Consider the following 15,370-nt stretch of genomic DNA (forward strand, 5'->3'; position numbering starts at 1 on the left):
ATGGGGTGGGGGAGGGAGTGAAAGGGGGAGGGGGGAGAATTTTTGTGCTCTGGACACTGGTGGCACACAGGGTAGCAACAATGATGAACCCACTGTTGGCAGCAGCACCAGGACACCCTGCTCATCCTACTTTAGTTATGCTACTGAAAGAGGGTGACCATTAAATCAGCTCTCAGCCTTTTGGCTTCAGTAGGGACCAGAGCATTCCCAGAATACTCCAGGGAACCTGGGAGCTACTCTGCATTGCAATTCCTTACCAAGATCTTTTGGAATAGAACATGGAGGATTCTGGAGCTATCCCTAAATTTCCATAGTGTGCCCTGCCCCTGACATGCCTCCTCTAAACACTGTCACTGGGCTGTGCAAGGGGGCTTGTGTAGGACTTAGGACAGAACAATGCCATGTGCCAGTACAGGCTGGGGGCCGACTGGCTGGGAGAACTCTGCAGAAAAAGGCTTGGGGGTTACAATGGACAATCAATTGAATATGAGCCAACAGTGTGTACTGGAGTACTGTGTTCAGTTCTGGGCCCCCCACTACAGAAAGGATGTGGACAAATTGGGGAGAGTCCAGCAGCGGGCAACAAAAATGGTGAGGGGCTGAGGGACATGACTTGTGAGGAGAGGCTGAGGGAACTGGGCTTATTTAGTCTGGAGAAGAGAAGACTGAGGGGGGACTTAATAGCAGCCTTCAACTACCTGAAGAGTGGGTTCAAAAGAAGATGGAGCTAGACTGTTCTCAGTGGTGGCAGATGACAGAACAAGGAGCAACAGTCTCAAATTGTAGCAAGGGAAGTTTAGGTTAGCTATTAGGAAGAATTTTCTCATTAGAAGGGTAGTAAAACACTGAAGCAGGTTACCCAGAGAGATGGGAATCTTCATCCTTGTTGGTTTTCAAGACCTGGCTAGACAGAGCTTTGGCTGGGATGATCTAGTTGGGGATGGTCCTGCTTTGAGCAGGGGATTGGACTAGATAACCTTCTGAGGCCCTTCCAACCTTCATTTTCTGTGATTCTATAGGGGGAGCAGGCAGCTTGGTTGGGGCCAGAGTTGGAGCTTTGTACTCAAATCCAACATGAGAGGTTCCCCACCATGGCAAATGGGGGGGGGAATCTCATTTTGGATTTGAGTAAATATGGTATTCATAGAAAGTTAAAATACAATGCCAAGGTCTTAGAATATAAAACATGTATAATATGTTTTATTCCTACCTATAGTGAGGTGCAGGGGCACTCCACAGCCTCTGCTAGCTAGAGTGTATGATGTTATGATTGTGATGAGAATCAGCCAAGTCTCACACTTAGGATTTTCATAGCAGAAAAGACTCTTGTGCCGCAAGATATTGCATGTCCTGGCCATAGTGACATTGTGCGAAGGCAAGTGTATCACAGGAGGAGCTGTAGCTGTGAAGGTGTAATGATGCATATGTTGGCAATAGTGAAGGAAGGATTTTGTTTTTTAAAAAATGTTAAAAGCAAACAAGTAGATGGAAGTCACTCATCATGGTGTCCTGTGACCAGTGGGGTCCCCCAAGGCTCTGTCCTTGGACCCATACTGTTCAACATCTTCATTAATGATGTGGACACTGGAGTCAGAAGCAGACTGGCCAAGTTCGCCGATGACACCAAACTTTGGGGCAAAGCATCCACACCAGAAGACAGGCAGGTTATCCAGGCTGACCTGGACAGGCTCAGCAAGTGGGCGGACGGAACGGGCTCCCAAGGGAGGTGGTGCTCTCCCCTACCCTGGGGGTCTTCAAGAGGAGGTTAAATAAGCATCTCTCAAGCAAATCCCGGGACGTCATTCTCCCCTTGTACTCGGCCTTAGTGAGGCCGCAGCTGGAGTACTGCGTCCAGTTTTGGGCTCCACAATTCAAAAAGGATGTGGAGAAGCTTGAGAGAGTCCAGAGAAGAGCCACGCGCATGATCAGAGGTCAGGGAAGCAGACCCTACGATGACAGGCTGAGAGCCCTGAGGCTCTTTAGCCTGGAAAAGCGCAGGCTCAGGGGTGATCTGATGGCCACCTATAAGTTTATCAGGGGTGACCACCAGTATCTGGGGGAACATTTGTTCACCAGAGCGCCCCAAGGGATGACAACTAGGTCGAATGGTCATAAACTACTACAAGACTGTTTCAGGCTGGACATAAGGAAGAATTTCTTTACTGTCCAAGCCCCCAAGGTCTGGAACAGCCTGCCACCGGAGGTGGTTCAAGCGCCTACATTGAACACCTTCAAGAGCAAACTGGATGCTTATCTTGCTGGGATCCTATGACCCCAGCTGACTTTCTGCCCTTTGGGCAGGGGGCTGGACTCGATGATCTTCCGAGGTCCCTTCCAGCCCTAATGTCTATGAAATCTATGAAAGTAAAATATGAGTTGATGAATATTCTGTTGATAATTGTTCCTTGCGAGCTGTGTTTATCTGTTACATTGTCAGTACTCAGGGAGGGAAGAAACACATCCTCCTCCTCCTCCAACTGGTTTTTGAATGGCAATACCTGTAGCTGCCATACTTTTTGGTTAGTGCACTCCAGTCAGTCTGTGTCAGGTATGGGACTTAAATGTGAGTTTGCTCAGTTTGTGAATCTCAGACAGTATTAGACATGAGAGAGATGATAAGACAACAAAACAGGTAACTAGACTAAAGATAGATAACTGTCTGTGCTCCAGGTCTTGAACCATGAATTATTTCTTGGCAGTGGGTGCTTAAGTCTGGTTTCTTCACCTTCAGAAATCCAGTTCTTTAACTGCCAAAACACTAATGATTCTGGGAAGAAATCACTCCATCTCCCCCCTATGATGGTGGTTGCATTGTGTATAGCTACACAGGCACTGAGACAAAGAGACAGACCCTGCAGCCCGGTGACCTGAGATGTGGGAATTATGAGTTCAAGTCCCAGCTTCAAATCAAGAATTTGAGTCCAGGTCTCCCACACCCAGTTACATAAACTAAGCATCAGGCAATTGAGATCTACCTCTTCTGGGCATGCTCTGATCATGCTTATGAGACTGGCCCTGCTGTCAAGAAAAACAAGGAAATTCCTATTTTGATAGTCTCACTTCAGGTCCTCTAGGGTTGGGGGCTGAACTCTGGGGCTGAGTGGCTTGTTAGCTGGAGCAACATCAGTACTTAAGTACCTTTGTGGTGGAAATGCAAATGAAGGTGGAAATGCAAGTGCCTACAGGAGCAGGTGGCAGCTAAGCAGCAGTTTTGAATAGGTCATTGGTGCCATACTTGTGAATTCAGATACAAACCCAAATGCCATTGGGAGATTTGGGCCTAGGTAGCTAATGGGCACAGACCAGGGGTGGGCAGTTATTTGGGCCCGAAGGCCACATAGGGAATTTTGATGAGTTGTTGCAGGCTGGGTCAGCACTTCTTCCCTACTCCCTTGCCTCTCAATAATTCACCAAAACTCCCTATGGCACTTTGTCGGGGGTAGGGAGCAGTGTCTGGGAGTAAGACAGGTGTGATCCACTCCCAGCATGCTCTGCCTTGTGGGGGTGGCAGAGGGGTGTATGGAGGCCAACGTGCATGTGAGTGGGGGGGCTGCCTGGGAGCCACCAGGGGGTGAGAGGAGGGAGGTGGGGAGTGCCAGTAGGCATTCTGCAAGGGGACAAGCCCTGCTAGGGGCAGCCCATGCTGTGCTTTCACCCACACACTAGCCCTGGCCCTGGCCCTGGCCTTGGCCCTAGCCTGCAGCTGGAGGCAAGGGGAACAGAACAGCCCCACCAGCCTGGGCCCTGGCCAGCCCTCACAGCTTCTAGTGGGGCTATTCCTGGTGTGGCTGCAACTACCTGGGTGCTGCTCTGCTCCCCTCACCTCCAGCAGTGCTTCCTCCTGCTCTTGCCCCTGCTGTGCTGGTTCGGGCAGGCAGGAAGCTTCACTTGGGTGGCTCCTGCTGGAGGTGAGGGGAACAGAGCAGTATCCAGCTGGCTCCAGCTGCACTGGGAACAGCCCCTCCAGAAGCTGTGCGCTGGCTGGGGTTTGGGCCAGCAGGCTCTGGCAGGGGTGTGACATGGGTTTGCCTGGTGGGAGTGGGTGAGGTTTAACCCTATGTGGAGCACCGCAGGGGCAGCCTCGAGCTGGATCCAGTCAGTTGGCAGGCTGTGCTGGCCCCAGCAGCCTTACTTGGGATCCTGGGCGTCACCCCGGGCATGAGTGGGGCCAAGCCTGCTGCTTGGAGTCTGGCCAGCAACCAGAGTGCGACTCTGGCTGGCCAGACTGTTTCTGGTAGTGCATGCTGCTGCTGCGTGTACCATATTGCTTTTTTAGCGTTGGTTTTTTTTTGACAGCAGGATCTCCCAGTGTCAAAAAACCCGCCATGCTTAGCAGCGCAGCAAACAAGTGCACGCACACTACATATGGTTTGCAGCACTCATTTGAGGCACCACAAACCATACATGCACACTCATCAGGATGTGCCCAAAGGTGCCACCCTACACTACCTTCTGCCTCACTTTAGACTAACACAGCTAACCACTTCTTTATTTCCAGGGTACCCCTCTTGAGTGGCATCCCCAAGCAGGTTGTACTGCCCCAGGCACTGCTCCTATATCAGAAGCCACATCTATATGTGTGAATGACAACTTTCCTACTATATCGGAATGATCACCTTCCCTACTATTGCTGTAGAACTGGTGCGTGATCAATTAAAAAAAAGAGACATATATAAGTCAGCAGGACCGGATGAACTTCATCCAAGAGTGCTGAAGGAGCTGGCCAAAGTCATAGATTTCATAGGCATTAGGACTGGAAGGGACCTCAGGAGATCATCAAGTCCAGCCCCCTGCCTCAAGGGCAGGAAGTCAGCTGGGATCAAAGGATCCCAGCAAGATATACATCCAAACGTCTCTTAAAGGAGTCCAGAGTAGGTGCTTGCACCACCTCTGGCAGCAGTCTGTTCCAGGCCTTGGGGGCTCGGACAGTAAAGAAGTTCTTCCTTACATTGAGCCTGAAATGGTCTCGGAGGACTTTGTGACTGTTGGACCTTGTCATCTTTTGGGGCGCTCTGGTGAAGAGGCATTCCCCCAGATCCTGATGTACACCCCTTATATACTTATAGGCAGCTACCAGGTCCCCGCTGAACCTGCACTTTTCCAGGCTGAAGAGTCCCATAGCTCTCAGCCTCTCATCATACAGCCTGCTCTCCTGCCCTCTGATCATGTATGTGGCTCTCTTCTGGACTCTCTTAAGTTTCTCCACATCCTTTTTAAATTGTGGAGCCCAGAATTGGATGCAGTACTCCAGCTGCGGCCTCACCAAGGCCAAGTACAGCGGGAGGATGACATCCTGGGATTTGCTTGAGAAGCACCTATGGATGCAAGCCAGAGTTTTCCTTGCTTTACCAGCTGCGACATCGCATTGGTGGCTCATATTTATCTTGTGGTCAATCATGACCCCTAAGTCCCTTTTGGCAAGCATAGCACTGCCGAGCCTATAAGCATGTTGCGGTGGAGTACCTTGCATTTTTCGCTGTTTCACACCATCAGGTCTTTGTCTGCCCATTTTCTGAGCCTGTAATGGTTGGCCTGAATCACCATCCTGTCCTTGAGTGTGGATGCTTTACCCCAAAGTTTGGTGTCATCAGTGAACTTGGTCAGTCCACTTCTGATACCAATGTTCACATCATTAATGAACGGAACCTTGGGGGACCCCACTGGTCACAGCGCCCTAAAATGATTGACTTCCGTCAACTACCACTCTCTGGGTCTGACCTCAGAGCCAATTCTCCAGCCATTGAACTGTGATATAGCTGAGGCCACAGTTGGCCAGTTTTTCTATGAGATAATCATGGGATACCAGATCAAAGGCTTTTTTAAAATGATGATATATGACATCAATCTCTTCTCCCTTGTCCAGGTGATATGCCACCTGGTCATAGGAGATGAGACTGGTCAGGCAAGACCTACCCAGAACAAACCCATGCTGGCTATCCCTCGGGATGTTTCCATCAGCCAGTTTGTCAAGAATGGTCTCTTTGATAATTTTTTTCCACGATCTTCCCTGGAATAGAGGTCAGGCTGATGAGCCTGTAGTTCCCCGGATCTACTTTTCTCCCTTTCTTGAAGAGAGGCACCACATTGGCCTTCTTCCAATCTTTGGGCACTTTGCCTGAGCTCCACGAGTTCTCGAAGATCCATGCCAGGGGCTGAGCTATGATACTTGCCAGCTCCTTAAGTACCCTGGGGTGTAAACTGTCTGGGCCAGCTGACTTGAAGGTGTCCAGCCTCTCAAGGTGTTCCTTCACATTGCCTACACTGATGTAAGGTAATAGTTCTCCCTCACCCTGGCCGTCCTGTACCGTATTGAGCAGGGCTGTCCCTTGGGACTGGTAAAAAACTGACGCAAAATAGCCAACCTGCTTAATGGGTTTCTCTTGGGCATCGCTTGTCAATTGTCCCATTTAGTTTAGCAGGGGTCCAATGTTACCGTTGCTTTTCCTCTGGCTCACCACATACCTAAAAAAGGACTTTTTATTGTCCTTGATATGTGTAGCCAGTTGGAGCTCAGTCACAGCATTGGCTTTCCTGGTTCGCTCCCTACAGGGCAGAATACTCCTCCTTTGAGGTGGATCCAGTCTTCCATCCTTTATAGGTTTTAGGTTCCTAAACAACTTACATACTTTTGAAAGGTTTGCCATAGTTGACTGTCTGGAACTAGCCATTTGCAAAGCATCAGTTCTTTTCACTAATCTTACATTACCAGTGTATTCAGCAAATAGGAATGGTGGCTGAGAGTTGTGTGTCAGCTAAGATAAAGGGATGCAAATTCAAAGTTACAGGCTCATTTACACCTTTTATGAACAGTTGAAACTACAGGCAATGTGTAGGGTGGGCACGGGGGGGGTAGAAAATGTGCCCCCCCTGAGATTGGCCACTGACGATGCTGCTGCTAGCTTCTGCAGGTGGTCACCACTCACACCCGCTCCCACCTTGCTGCCGATGCTGCTGCTGGCTTTTGTGGGCAGTCCCCACTTGCTGCTCACCACTCGCCACCTTCCCCCCCTCCCTCCCCATGGCTGTGGGCTGTCCCTGCTCACTGCCACCCCGCCCCCCACCCAAGTTGTGGGAGGCACCAGTCATTCATGGTTGAAACTGTTTTCATTCTGCAGTTAGAGTGAATTTTTTCAATGAAACTATCAGTGTGTATAGATCTGTGTGGAGGTATTGTGCCACTGGACTTTGCACAGTTTGATGTTGGTTGCCTAATCACCAAGGCACAAATTATTGAGAAACAAGTTTTTTGATTCAAAACTTGCTCACCTTTTGAATTAAAAGGTTCTGGAACACAAGAATTGTTGCAGTAGAACTGACCAATTGCAGCACAGTCTAGCATCCTATTTTCTTCCCATAGCAAAATAAATCACTAGTTTAGTAACTTTGACATATTTCATTCGGTTATAATTTCAGAAGTGCTTTTTACCATAGTCCTTAGAGTCGCAAGACTTATAAACATGTAGTGAAAACTGCCAAGAAGGGCAGCTCATTTTCAGTCATCCTGTAAACATAACCTTAATGTAAGTTCTCTGACTTTTTCTAGGTTTTGGTTTTTTGAGAGTGAAATCTGTTAATTGTGCTCTACTTCATTAGGATATGTTGTGGTATAGGGGTAGGTTTTACAGCACAACATGAGAGTGGTGAGGGTTAAAGTCATCCCACTTTTTCAATTAACAGAGAGCTCTCAATGAAGAAGCTCTCCTTGGTCTTTCAAATATCTGTATTGACGCCCAATAAATGTAGTGTGATTTTTGGTGAACACAGCACTCACAGAGGAAACATGGTTTCTGATCTCTCTCACTGGTAGACATCAGTCTGTTCTACATGAAGAGGATAAGCAGAAGAATTACTGAGGTATTTTATATCCTCTACTAGAATTAATGAACCACCTGGTATGAAATCTTGTCCCCCCTCACATACCAAGACAAACCAGAACTTCATACAGTCCGGGGTCCTGTTTCTTTACTTTACCAGAACACACCCATAATTAAGGACCTATCTAACTCGGTGCGAGAGAAAGCAATTTTCACCGCTTGGTCACAGCGCTCAGATCCAATTTTGCAATCATATCAAGGTGGCCCCAACCTTCAGCACTGATTGGCAGAGGCTTCACCTCTTGGTGTTGACAGGTGGAGAGGCCTAAGGGGGAGGGGGGACAGGGGGGTGGCCACCATCTTGACTGCTGGCTACCCTTTTTATGGCCCTGATGCTGATTGGCAGACAGGCACAAGGGTGCAGCTGCCATCTTGGCTGCTGCCCTTCTTGCTGCTTCATCAGCTTGTGCCTTCCCCTCCCAAGCAGGCTATGAGGCTGGGCCACAGCAGCAATGAGGAGCAGCTAGCATTTTATTAAGTTAGGGGTTTTATTGGTTGATTTCCTGGGAAATTGCAGCCAATGCCATTTTTCACAGTGACTGCAGAGATTGCTGTTTTTTGTGGTTTCCATGAAAATTGCAAAATTGTGATTTAAGTAAGTCCCTACCCATAATCTCTCTCTGACACCTTGCCTCCCAATATTAAGCACAGCCTGATCCCCTAGGTCAGTGGTTCTCAACCTTTTTAGACTAAAGACACTCCTAAAAAATTGCCAGCTCTTAGCTTTGAGTTGTTTCTTGACTACATAAAAATAGAGAAATTCTTATGTTGCCAAGAACTCTCAATGCCCACAGCAGGCCAAAATGTTTTTGAAACTATGTTTTTGACCTATTTTAAATCTCTAGGCTGAGCTTGTGGATCATATCTAGGTGTTGCTTTTATTTTTTAGCTTCAAATTGTTGACTCATGTTGAATTTTGACCCACTATAGCCCCAAGTGCTATTGCCATTTGTGCAGTTTACAGGGAAATTTTATGCCCCGAAACAGGAGGCATGACAACTCTTCTAATTGTTAATGTAAATTAGTACAGTTGCAAGCACCTACTGATATGGAGGCACTGTTTGGGACTCCATGGTTATAGCTATACTTAATTTTGTACATAAAGTCAAATTCTTTGTTTTGTATGATAATACAGAGTGTCCTCCCTGTAACAGGAGGGACATCAGGGTCACCGTGCTCTCCCCTGCCGCCTCCTTCACCGTGCCAAGCGGTCTTGCACCCGCCGATTCTCATCCGCCACGTCTTTGATTTTTTAAATATTTTATAGGGAGGCTACCTTCTGTCTTCTTGGCCATGGTTCTCCTGTCAGGGGTGTCCCATGCACTCAAGCCTTATGGGCTATGCGTGGCTCCTACCACCCCAATACCACGCCCCAAGCCTCGCAGATGTAATGGCCCTGCCTCTGTCCCTCTCTCTATCTTCACACCCTCTCTAGCGCTCGGGCTCTCCACAGCCCTGTCTCTCATTCTCTCTCTCTCTCTCTCTCTCTCTCTCTGGGCCTTCTCAATAACGCCGCCCTTCTCTCCAGGCCTCACCATGCCTGCACAGGCCTTCTCAGTTATGCCGCCCCCTTTTCAGGGCTCACCACGCCCACCCTGGGGCTTCTCAACTGCCCTTCTCTGGGGCTGGGGTCTGTACACCCCAAATGCTGCACCCTCACTGGTGCTGGGGTCCCCACTCTACTGTGAATCCCCTATGAGGTCTCCTCCATCCCCTAATAGCCTCACCCAAACCACCGGTGTAACAAATAGTAACATAAACACAAGCCCCTGGGCTACAACACAACTTAAGCCTCCAGCCAAACTACACTCAGGCCTACCAGGGTTCTCTATCCCACCGCAGTGACCAACGCTGCTCTAGCATCCCAGCTCAGCTTCTCTTTTCTGGCAGAGAGCTCCTCCTTCCGTAGCTGCTGGTAGAGAACTGCCGCCTGGCCCCCTGCCTGTGGTTTATATAGGAGCCAGGCCCTGCCCCTTGTCAGCTGGCAAGGCAGGTGCAGATCATTAGCTCCCTCTAGTTACCTCAGCTACGGGCACCTGAGGAGTCTTCCTGGCTCTCTCAGTAGCAGGCACCTTAGTGCCCTACTACACTCCCCAAGGTAACAGCATTTACACTTGAAGTAAAAGAAGTAAATTCTCAGAAAATTCAAGGCAAATCTTTTGCTTATGAGTTAAAGCTTAATTAAAACCTTAATAAATTTAGCACTTATATCAGTCCTTCCTTCCTTTAAAAATATTACAAATAGAATGATGCAGACCAAGCAGTGCCACAGGGATTAACATCTTCCTCTGCCTCAACTCCCCCCCCACAACATGCATGTCCATTGGGCTTGCTGGGTATTCATCATCAGGCCATACACTGCTCGCCCAACCCCCGAATTGCAAGCTCTGCTACCAGTCTCACAAGCCTGATGAAAGGGTTTTGTAGCCCATGTCTTTCATGCCTCTAATATAATCCAAACTCCTGCTTAATAAAGGCCACATTTCCCTGAATTAATTATTGTTTGAACTAGAGCATGTATTTTAGAAAAGTATTCAACCTATTTTTCAAAACATTGAATCTTTTGCACAGCTATCGTTGAAAAAATAGTTCATAGTTAAACAAAACTACTAAGTATTGAATGTAATTGCTGCCATATTAGAGACCATAGACAAACTCAAATAATTCTTAAGTGGAGTCACTAGGATATCAGACTTAATTCAAACAATTATCATCTTTCCTCTATACAGGAAATAAATATTGAGGAAAAAATTCTAATGCCTTTACAAGTCAGTTTAATCTAACGGGAAACCATAAACATTAACATTTCTTAAACATTATCCTGTCTTTAATGCACAATATCCCTAGAGAGCAAATTTATGGTTGTTTGGGTACTTTAACTATGTGTTTGTACCCTTACATGCTTGAATTTCCTTTACACATGACTTTCACTGTAAATTTCCTAGGTTTCAAATGCTTATTTTGGGGGAAATTGCAACAGCACTGTAACATTTTTACCTTTAAGTTACTGGTAAATACTCTCAAATATAATACCATTTTAATGTAATTGTAATCAGGCATAGATATTTATATATTAGCATTTTACATTTACTGTTTTATTGCACATTTCTCTGTGTATATAAAGTACATACAGATTTTCCATTCTGTTGCATCAGTTCTTAATTAACATGACTTCATTAGTCAGTCCAATTAAATGAGCATGAGGAAGACCCATTATAGTATCTGAACATTGATTTGTAAAACCCTAAATTTTATGTAATGCTACCTATGTTTAATATGTTTAAGCCTTCTCTTTTTTCCCCCCCATACTAGATTTGGCAATTTAGCAGCCTGTTCTCGCCTGTTAACAAGTGGCAATTCAATGAAGTTCCCTGCATGTCTGAACATCTGAAGGCTTGTCCATTCTATGAAGTGGAACACAAGAAGGACCCGATCTGGCTACCCAGCATGTGTGAATCTCAAGGGCAGGATCAAGAGACTTTGGTTTCTGCCTTCAAGCGTAGATTCTGAGCAGATAAACACAACTCCACCCAGGTCACTCACTGGAGGATTGGGTGCAGATTGTTACGTGGCACTTCAGGAGAAAAGTCCCTTTGGAATTATAAAATCATCCTTCTGTTATTTTGCCTGGAATATGCTGCATCTTTTTTCTTGCGTTATTTTAACCCTCAGCACTTCACTCAGCTGTAGACTTCTGGCACGCTGGTTGCTAATGTCACCCGCTTTCTATTTATTTTTTGTTTCTTGGCCTCTCAGCATGGCCACTCAGAAAAAGCAATGATTAACGTGCATGCTTTACATGGAGCCATTTTGGCAGTCTGGAAGTCAGGGAAACGCTACTGGCCCAACAGTGTCCTTGAAGAAGGGAAGAACAGTTAGAGCACCTAGCTTGGATAAATCAGATGCACATCATGGTCAGCATGCAGAATCATCCACAACTAAACACATGACACAGGGAAGTTCCTGAATTGTGCCCTTTCTGAGAACATTTTGCTTCAATATTGACAGACATGGCAATAGTAAAGGTGTTGGGATGCACAGGAACAGGAAACCAAGCCCTGGAATGGTGGCTGTGTCATAGCTTCATGAGATATATAATCTAAGATTCAAGCAATGCATAAAACAGCAGCAAAATAGCATCTAAAGAAAAAGGATGGAGATTCCAATTCAGGAAAGCCTCCTGCTGCAGGGCAGCATTTCATGAGGGGCACTGGCAGGGCTGTGGGGCAGGGGGCTGCAGGTTGGGAGTGAGGGGCCCCAGCAAGGCTGGGGGGGAGGGCAGGTGGGAGGCTGTGGTTTGGGAGTGAGGGGCAGAGGCAGGGCACAGGCATATCACTGCCCCCCAATCATATACCCTGCCCCCCCCGTGTCTTCTTTTTTTGATCCTGGAAATATGGTAACCCTAATTCAGTAGGGGGCTGTAGGAGAGAGAGTTTAAACTTTCCTAACCAAAATTTTTCTTCATAATTGACTTTATTTTCCAAAATCAAAAATTGGGGGTAAAAAAAATATTGACTTTTTGGAGATTTTTAAAAGTTTTACAGATGTTTGATTTAAAACATATTAAAATTTTCACAAACAGTATCAGAATTTCTCATGCACCCAGTTTCAGTAAAAAGTTTACAAAGAGAGATTTTCTGTAAATGGAACATTTCAACAACCAACTCAGTGATAGTTCTGATAAAGTTTACTATAAAAGTTTCCAATAAAAAAAATGCAAAAACCTTTAAAAAAACTCCAAACCATGAAAAAATGAAAGTAACTTTAACAAATCTCACAGATATTTGTGGGGGAGGGATTGATAAGTTGTAGTTTAAATTTAAACGCTTGCTCAAGTTGTTTCCTGACTTGGGGCCTTGATTTATATATGAAACTGCTTGCTAGTCTGTGCTTACTTCTTTCTTCAACCTTTGATGTGGATTCTTGTACATAGTTTGGAATGGATCATATATGAAATAGGATTTAGGGTTTGGGGGTTTTAATTGGTTTGTTTTTTTATAAATAGGTAATTTAAAAAAACAAACTGTTCGCCAGGGGAAAGTGCCTGCAGGGGAGCAAGATGCAACTAACAATGAATGGACCAGTTACAATATTAATTTCAATCAGCATATGTCAAATTCCACAAAGCCACTCTAAATAAAGTTCCCCCCTCGCCCCCCCTCCTGGAACATGTGTATAAATGCCCTTTGAGAGGTGGACTTGGGAACTCATTTTGAGTCCCTGACCTCCTACCATCTTGCTTCTTCTTTTGTAATGCTTACCTGTAAAGATAAGGTGCTGGAGTCCAACTAGAAAGACGATGCAACTTCTGCAAATGTAGTAATTCAAAAAGGGATCAGAGAGAAATGTCTTGACAAATGTGTACTGGGATGGCCCTGGCAGGAGACAGAACATCAGGAAGTCCAGGAAAAAGCACTGTCCCTCTGGACACTTCTGAGTCCCAAAGAAAATAACAGATATAGACTGGATACAGACACATTCTGGAAAACCTTGCAGCTGCAGGCACTGTAACATCAAGAACAGTCATTTAGGGTGCCTATACATAAGCGCCAAGGGTGCTGCGATGCATTGGAATTCCAGCGCATTGGAGCTACTCTAATAAAGCACCCCACCCCCCGACCCTCAGACCACATGTAAAAGTGTCCTTACAGCCATTAGACAACAGAATCCAACAGTCTGTGTTAATCTGAAGAAATACATAATTAATACAGTGAACTAGTCAGTCTGTCTCTGAATTAGAAAAGGCTCTAGATAGTATGGGGTGGCAGGTTATGTACAATATAATGGGTATTGTGGCTCATAAGAAGCCAGGTGACAGTGGTCTTGATACTTCTATCTGATTTAAGGCTGGAGGATATTGTCCATGTTAACTGTTGGCCAGCACTAGACAACAATTCACTATTCATTTATAGCAAAGTTTATTCAGAAGACAAATGCTGAGTTAGCCTCCTCTTCTGGCTTCTTCCCTTTAGGTGAGTCCATAAGAGCTTTGCTGAGTTAGTACCTGCCCAGTTTATCTTAAATGAATTCATCATAAGCAGAGATGACCCTAGCAGGGTGCAGGGCCCAGGGCCCAGGGCAAATCAACCTGTGCAGAGCCCAGATGCAAAGAAGCCAGCGGTGGTGGCGGGTGAGGGTGGAAGGGTGGTGGTGAGTCGCAGAACACAAAACTGGCGGTGACATTGTGGCGTCACCAGCACTAGGCAGGCACTGCAGGAGGGGCCGCAGCCACTGCACCTGGCTCTGCAGGGGCCCCCAAAGCACAGGGCCCAGGGCGGTAGCCCAATTTGCACCCCCCCCGAGACAGCCCTAATCAGAAGTACAATTTAAAGATGGACACTGATAGGTTTGGTTACAAGCATCAGTGTTTCTGTTATTTTTGTAAAATAACCTTTCTGCTACAGAGAACCACTGGTTATAACACTGGATCCAAACACTCTCTGACACTAAGGAAGCACGGATCCATGTCTCATACTTGGAACTTCATGACCTGGGCAAACCCTTGCGACCTATGTTGCTTCTGAAGAGTATGAATCTCATTTTCACATTCTGTTCTGGGTCTTGACTGACCAACTATGAAGTGTCTGCTCATTGGCAGAATGTGAGCTGGCACGCATGAAAGAGAAAAATGGTATTTGGGGGAGACAATGGATGGAAGTCAGGATAGTGTAAGGATGGGTAGACCAGGGAAGAAGAGTAGAGGGGAGCAAAGGAAAGTGCTTGGGTGAGAGAGAGAGAGAAAGAAAGAGAGAGATAGAGATGGGATAGGGAGAAACAGGTCAAGGTCCAGGCAGTAAGTAATTAAGGTGGGATGGCCAGGGCAGCCACCCTACGTCCTATTGGTAGTAGAGAGCCGAAAAATAGCAACTGCCACCATAGCTGCACAATCATACTTGTCGCACAGCGGCAGCTAGAACTTGCTGTTGCCTCATGTGCCCAGCTGCCTTGTTACATTCTGGGTCCAGGAGAGAGGTGAAGCATTAAGTGGGCGAAGGAAGAGGTTGTTTGATATGACATGAAGTGGGAGGAAGTAACTTTGCGGGGGGTGATCAGCAGGGATCCTGGTTTTCTCTGATAAAAAAAATCACAAATTCTCTGACAAAAAAATATTGCAGATTCTCTGATAAAAACCCCAAAATCCATTATTAAAATTAAAAGCTCCCTGAAGCCCCCACCCCCCAGCTCTGCTGGTGCCCTTCACTCGCCCCCACAACAGCCCCCCACCCTACTCATGCCTCTTACCCCTACCCACAGCCCCTGCCCCCCAGCCCTGCTGGAGGGGGCCCCAGGTAGCTCTGCCTGCTCAGGTGGGGGTAGGGTGAGTTCCTGGCCCCCTCAGCCCTGCCAGTGCCCCCCAGCCATGACCCACAACCCCCCAGCCCTGCCAGAGGGGCCCCCAGTCCCCTTCAAGCCCCACTTACCTCAGGCTCCAGGAGCGAAGAGTGAAGCTGAGCTAAGTGGAGCTGTGGCTGACAGCCTCAGGCCCTACCCTTCCC

The 15,370-nt window shown here is 46.9% G+C and overlaps 1 protein-coding gene across 2 annotated transcripts in view; it reads left to right on the forward strand.

Moving 5' to 3' along the window:
- FBXO40 (F-box protein 40) overlaps positions 1–15,042 on the forward strand; it is a 35,775-nt gene extending 20,733 nt beyond the window's left edge. For both annotated transcript variants that reach the window (XM_025193030.1, XM_025193031.1), the window contains one exon: positions 11,187–15,042. In XM_025193030.1, coding sequence (XP_025048815.1) covers positions 11,187–11,384 — 198 coding nt within the window. In that variant the 3' untranslated portion in view covers positions 11,385–15,042. The remainder of the gene's footprint in view (positions 1–11,186) is intronic.
- The last annotated feature ends 328 nt before the right edge of the window (positions 15,043–15,370 follow it).

This window comes from Alligator sinensis, unplaced genomic scaffold, assembly GCF_000455745.1.
Source record: "Alligator sinensis unplaced genomic scaffold, ASM45574v1 scaffold538_1, whole genome shotgun sequence".
Taxonomy (NCBI): Eukaryota; Metazoa; Chordata; order Crocodylia; family Alligatoridae; genus Alligator; species Alligator sinensis.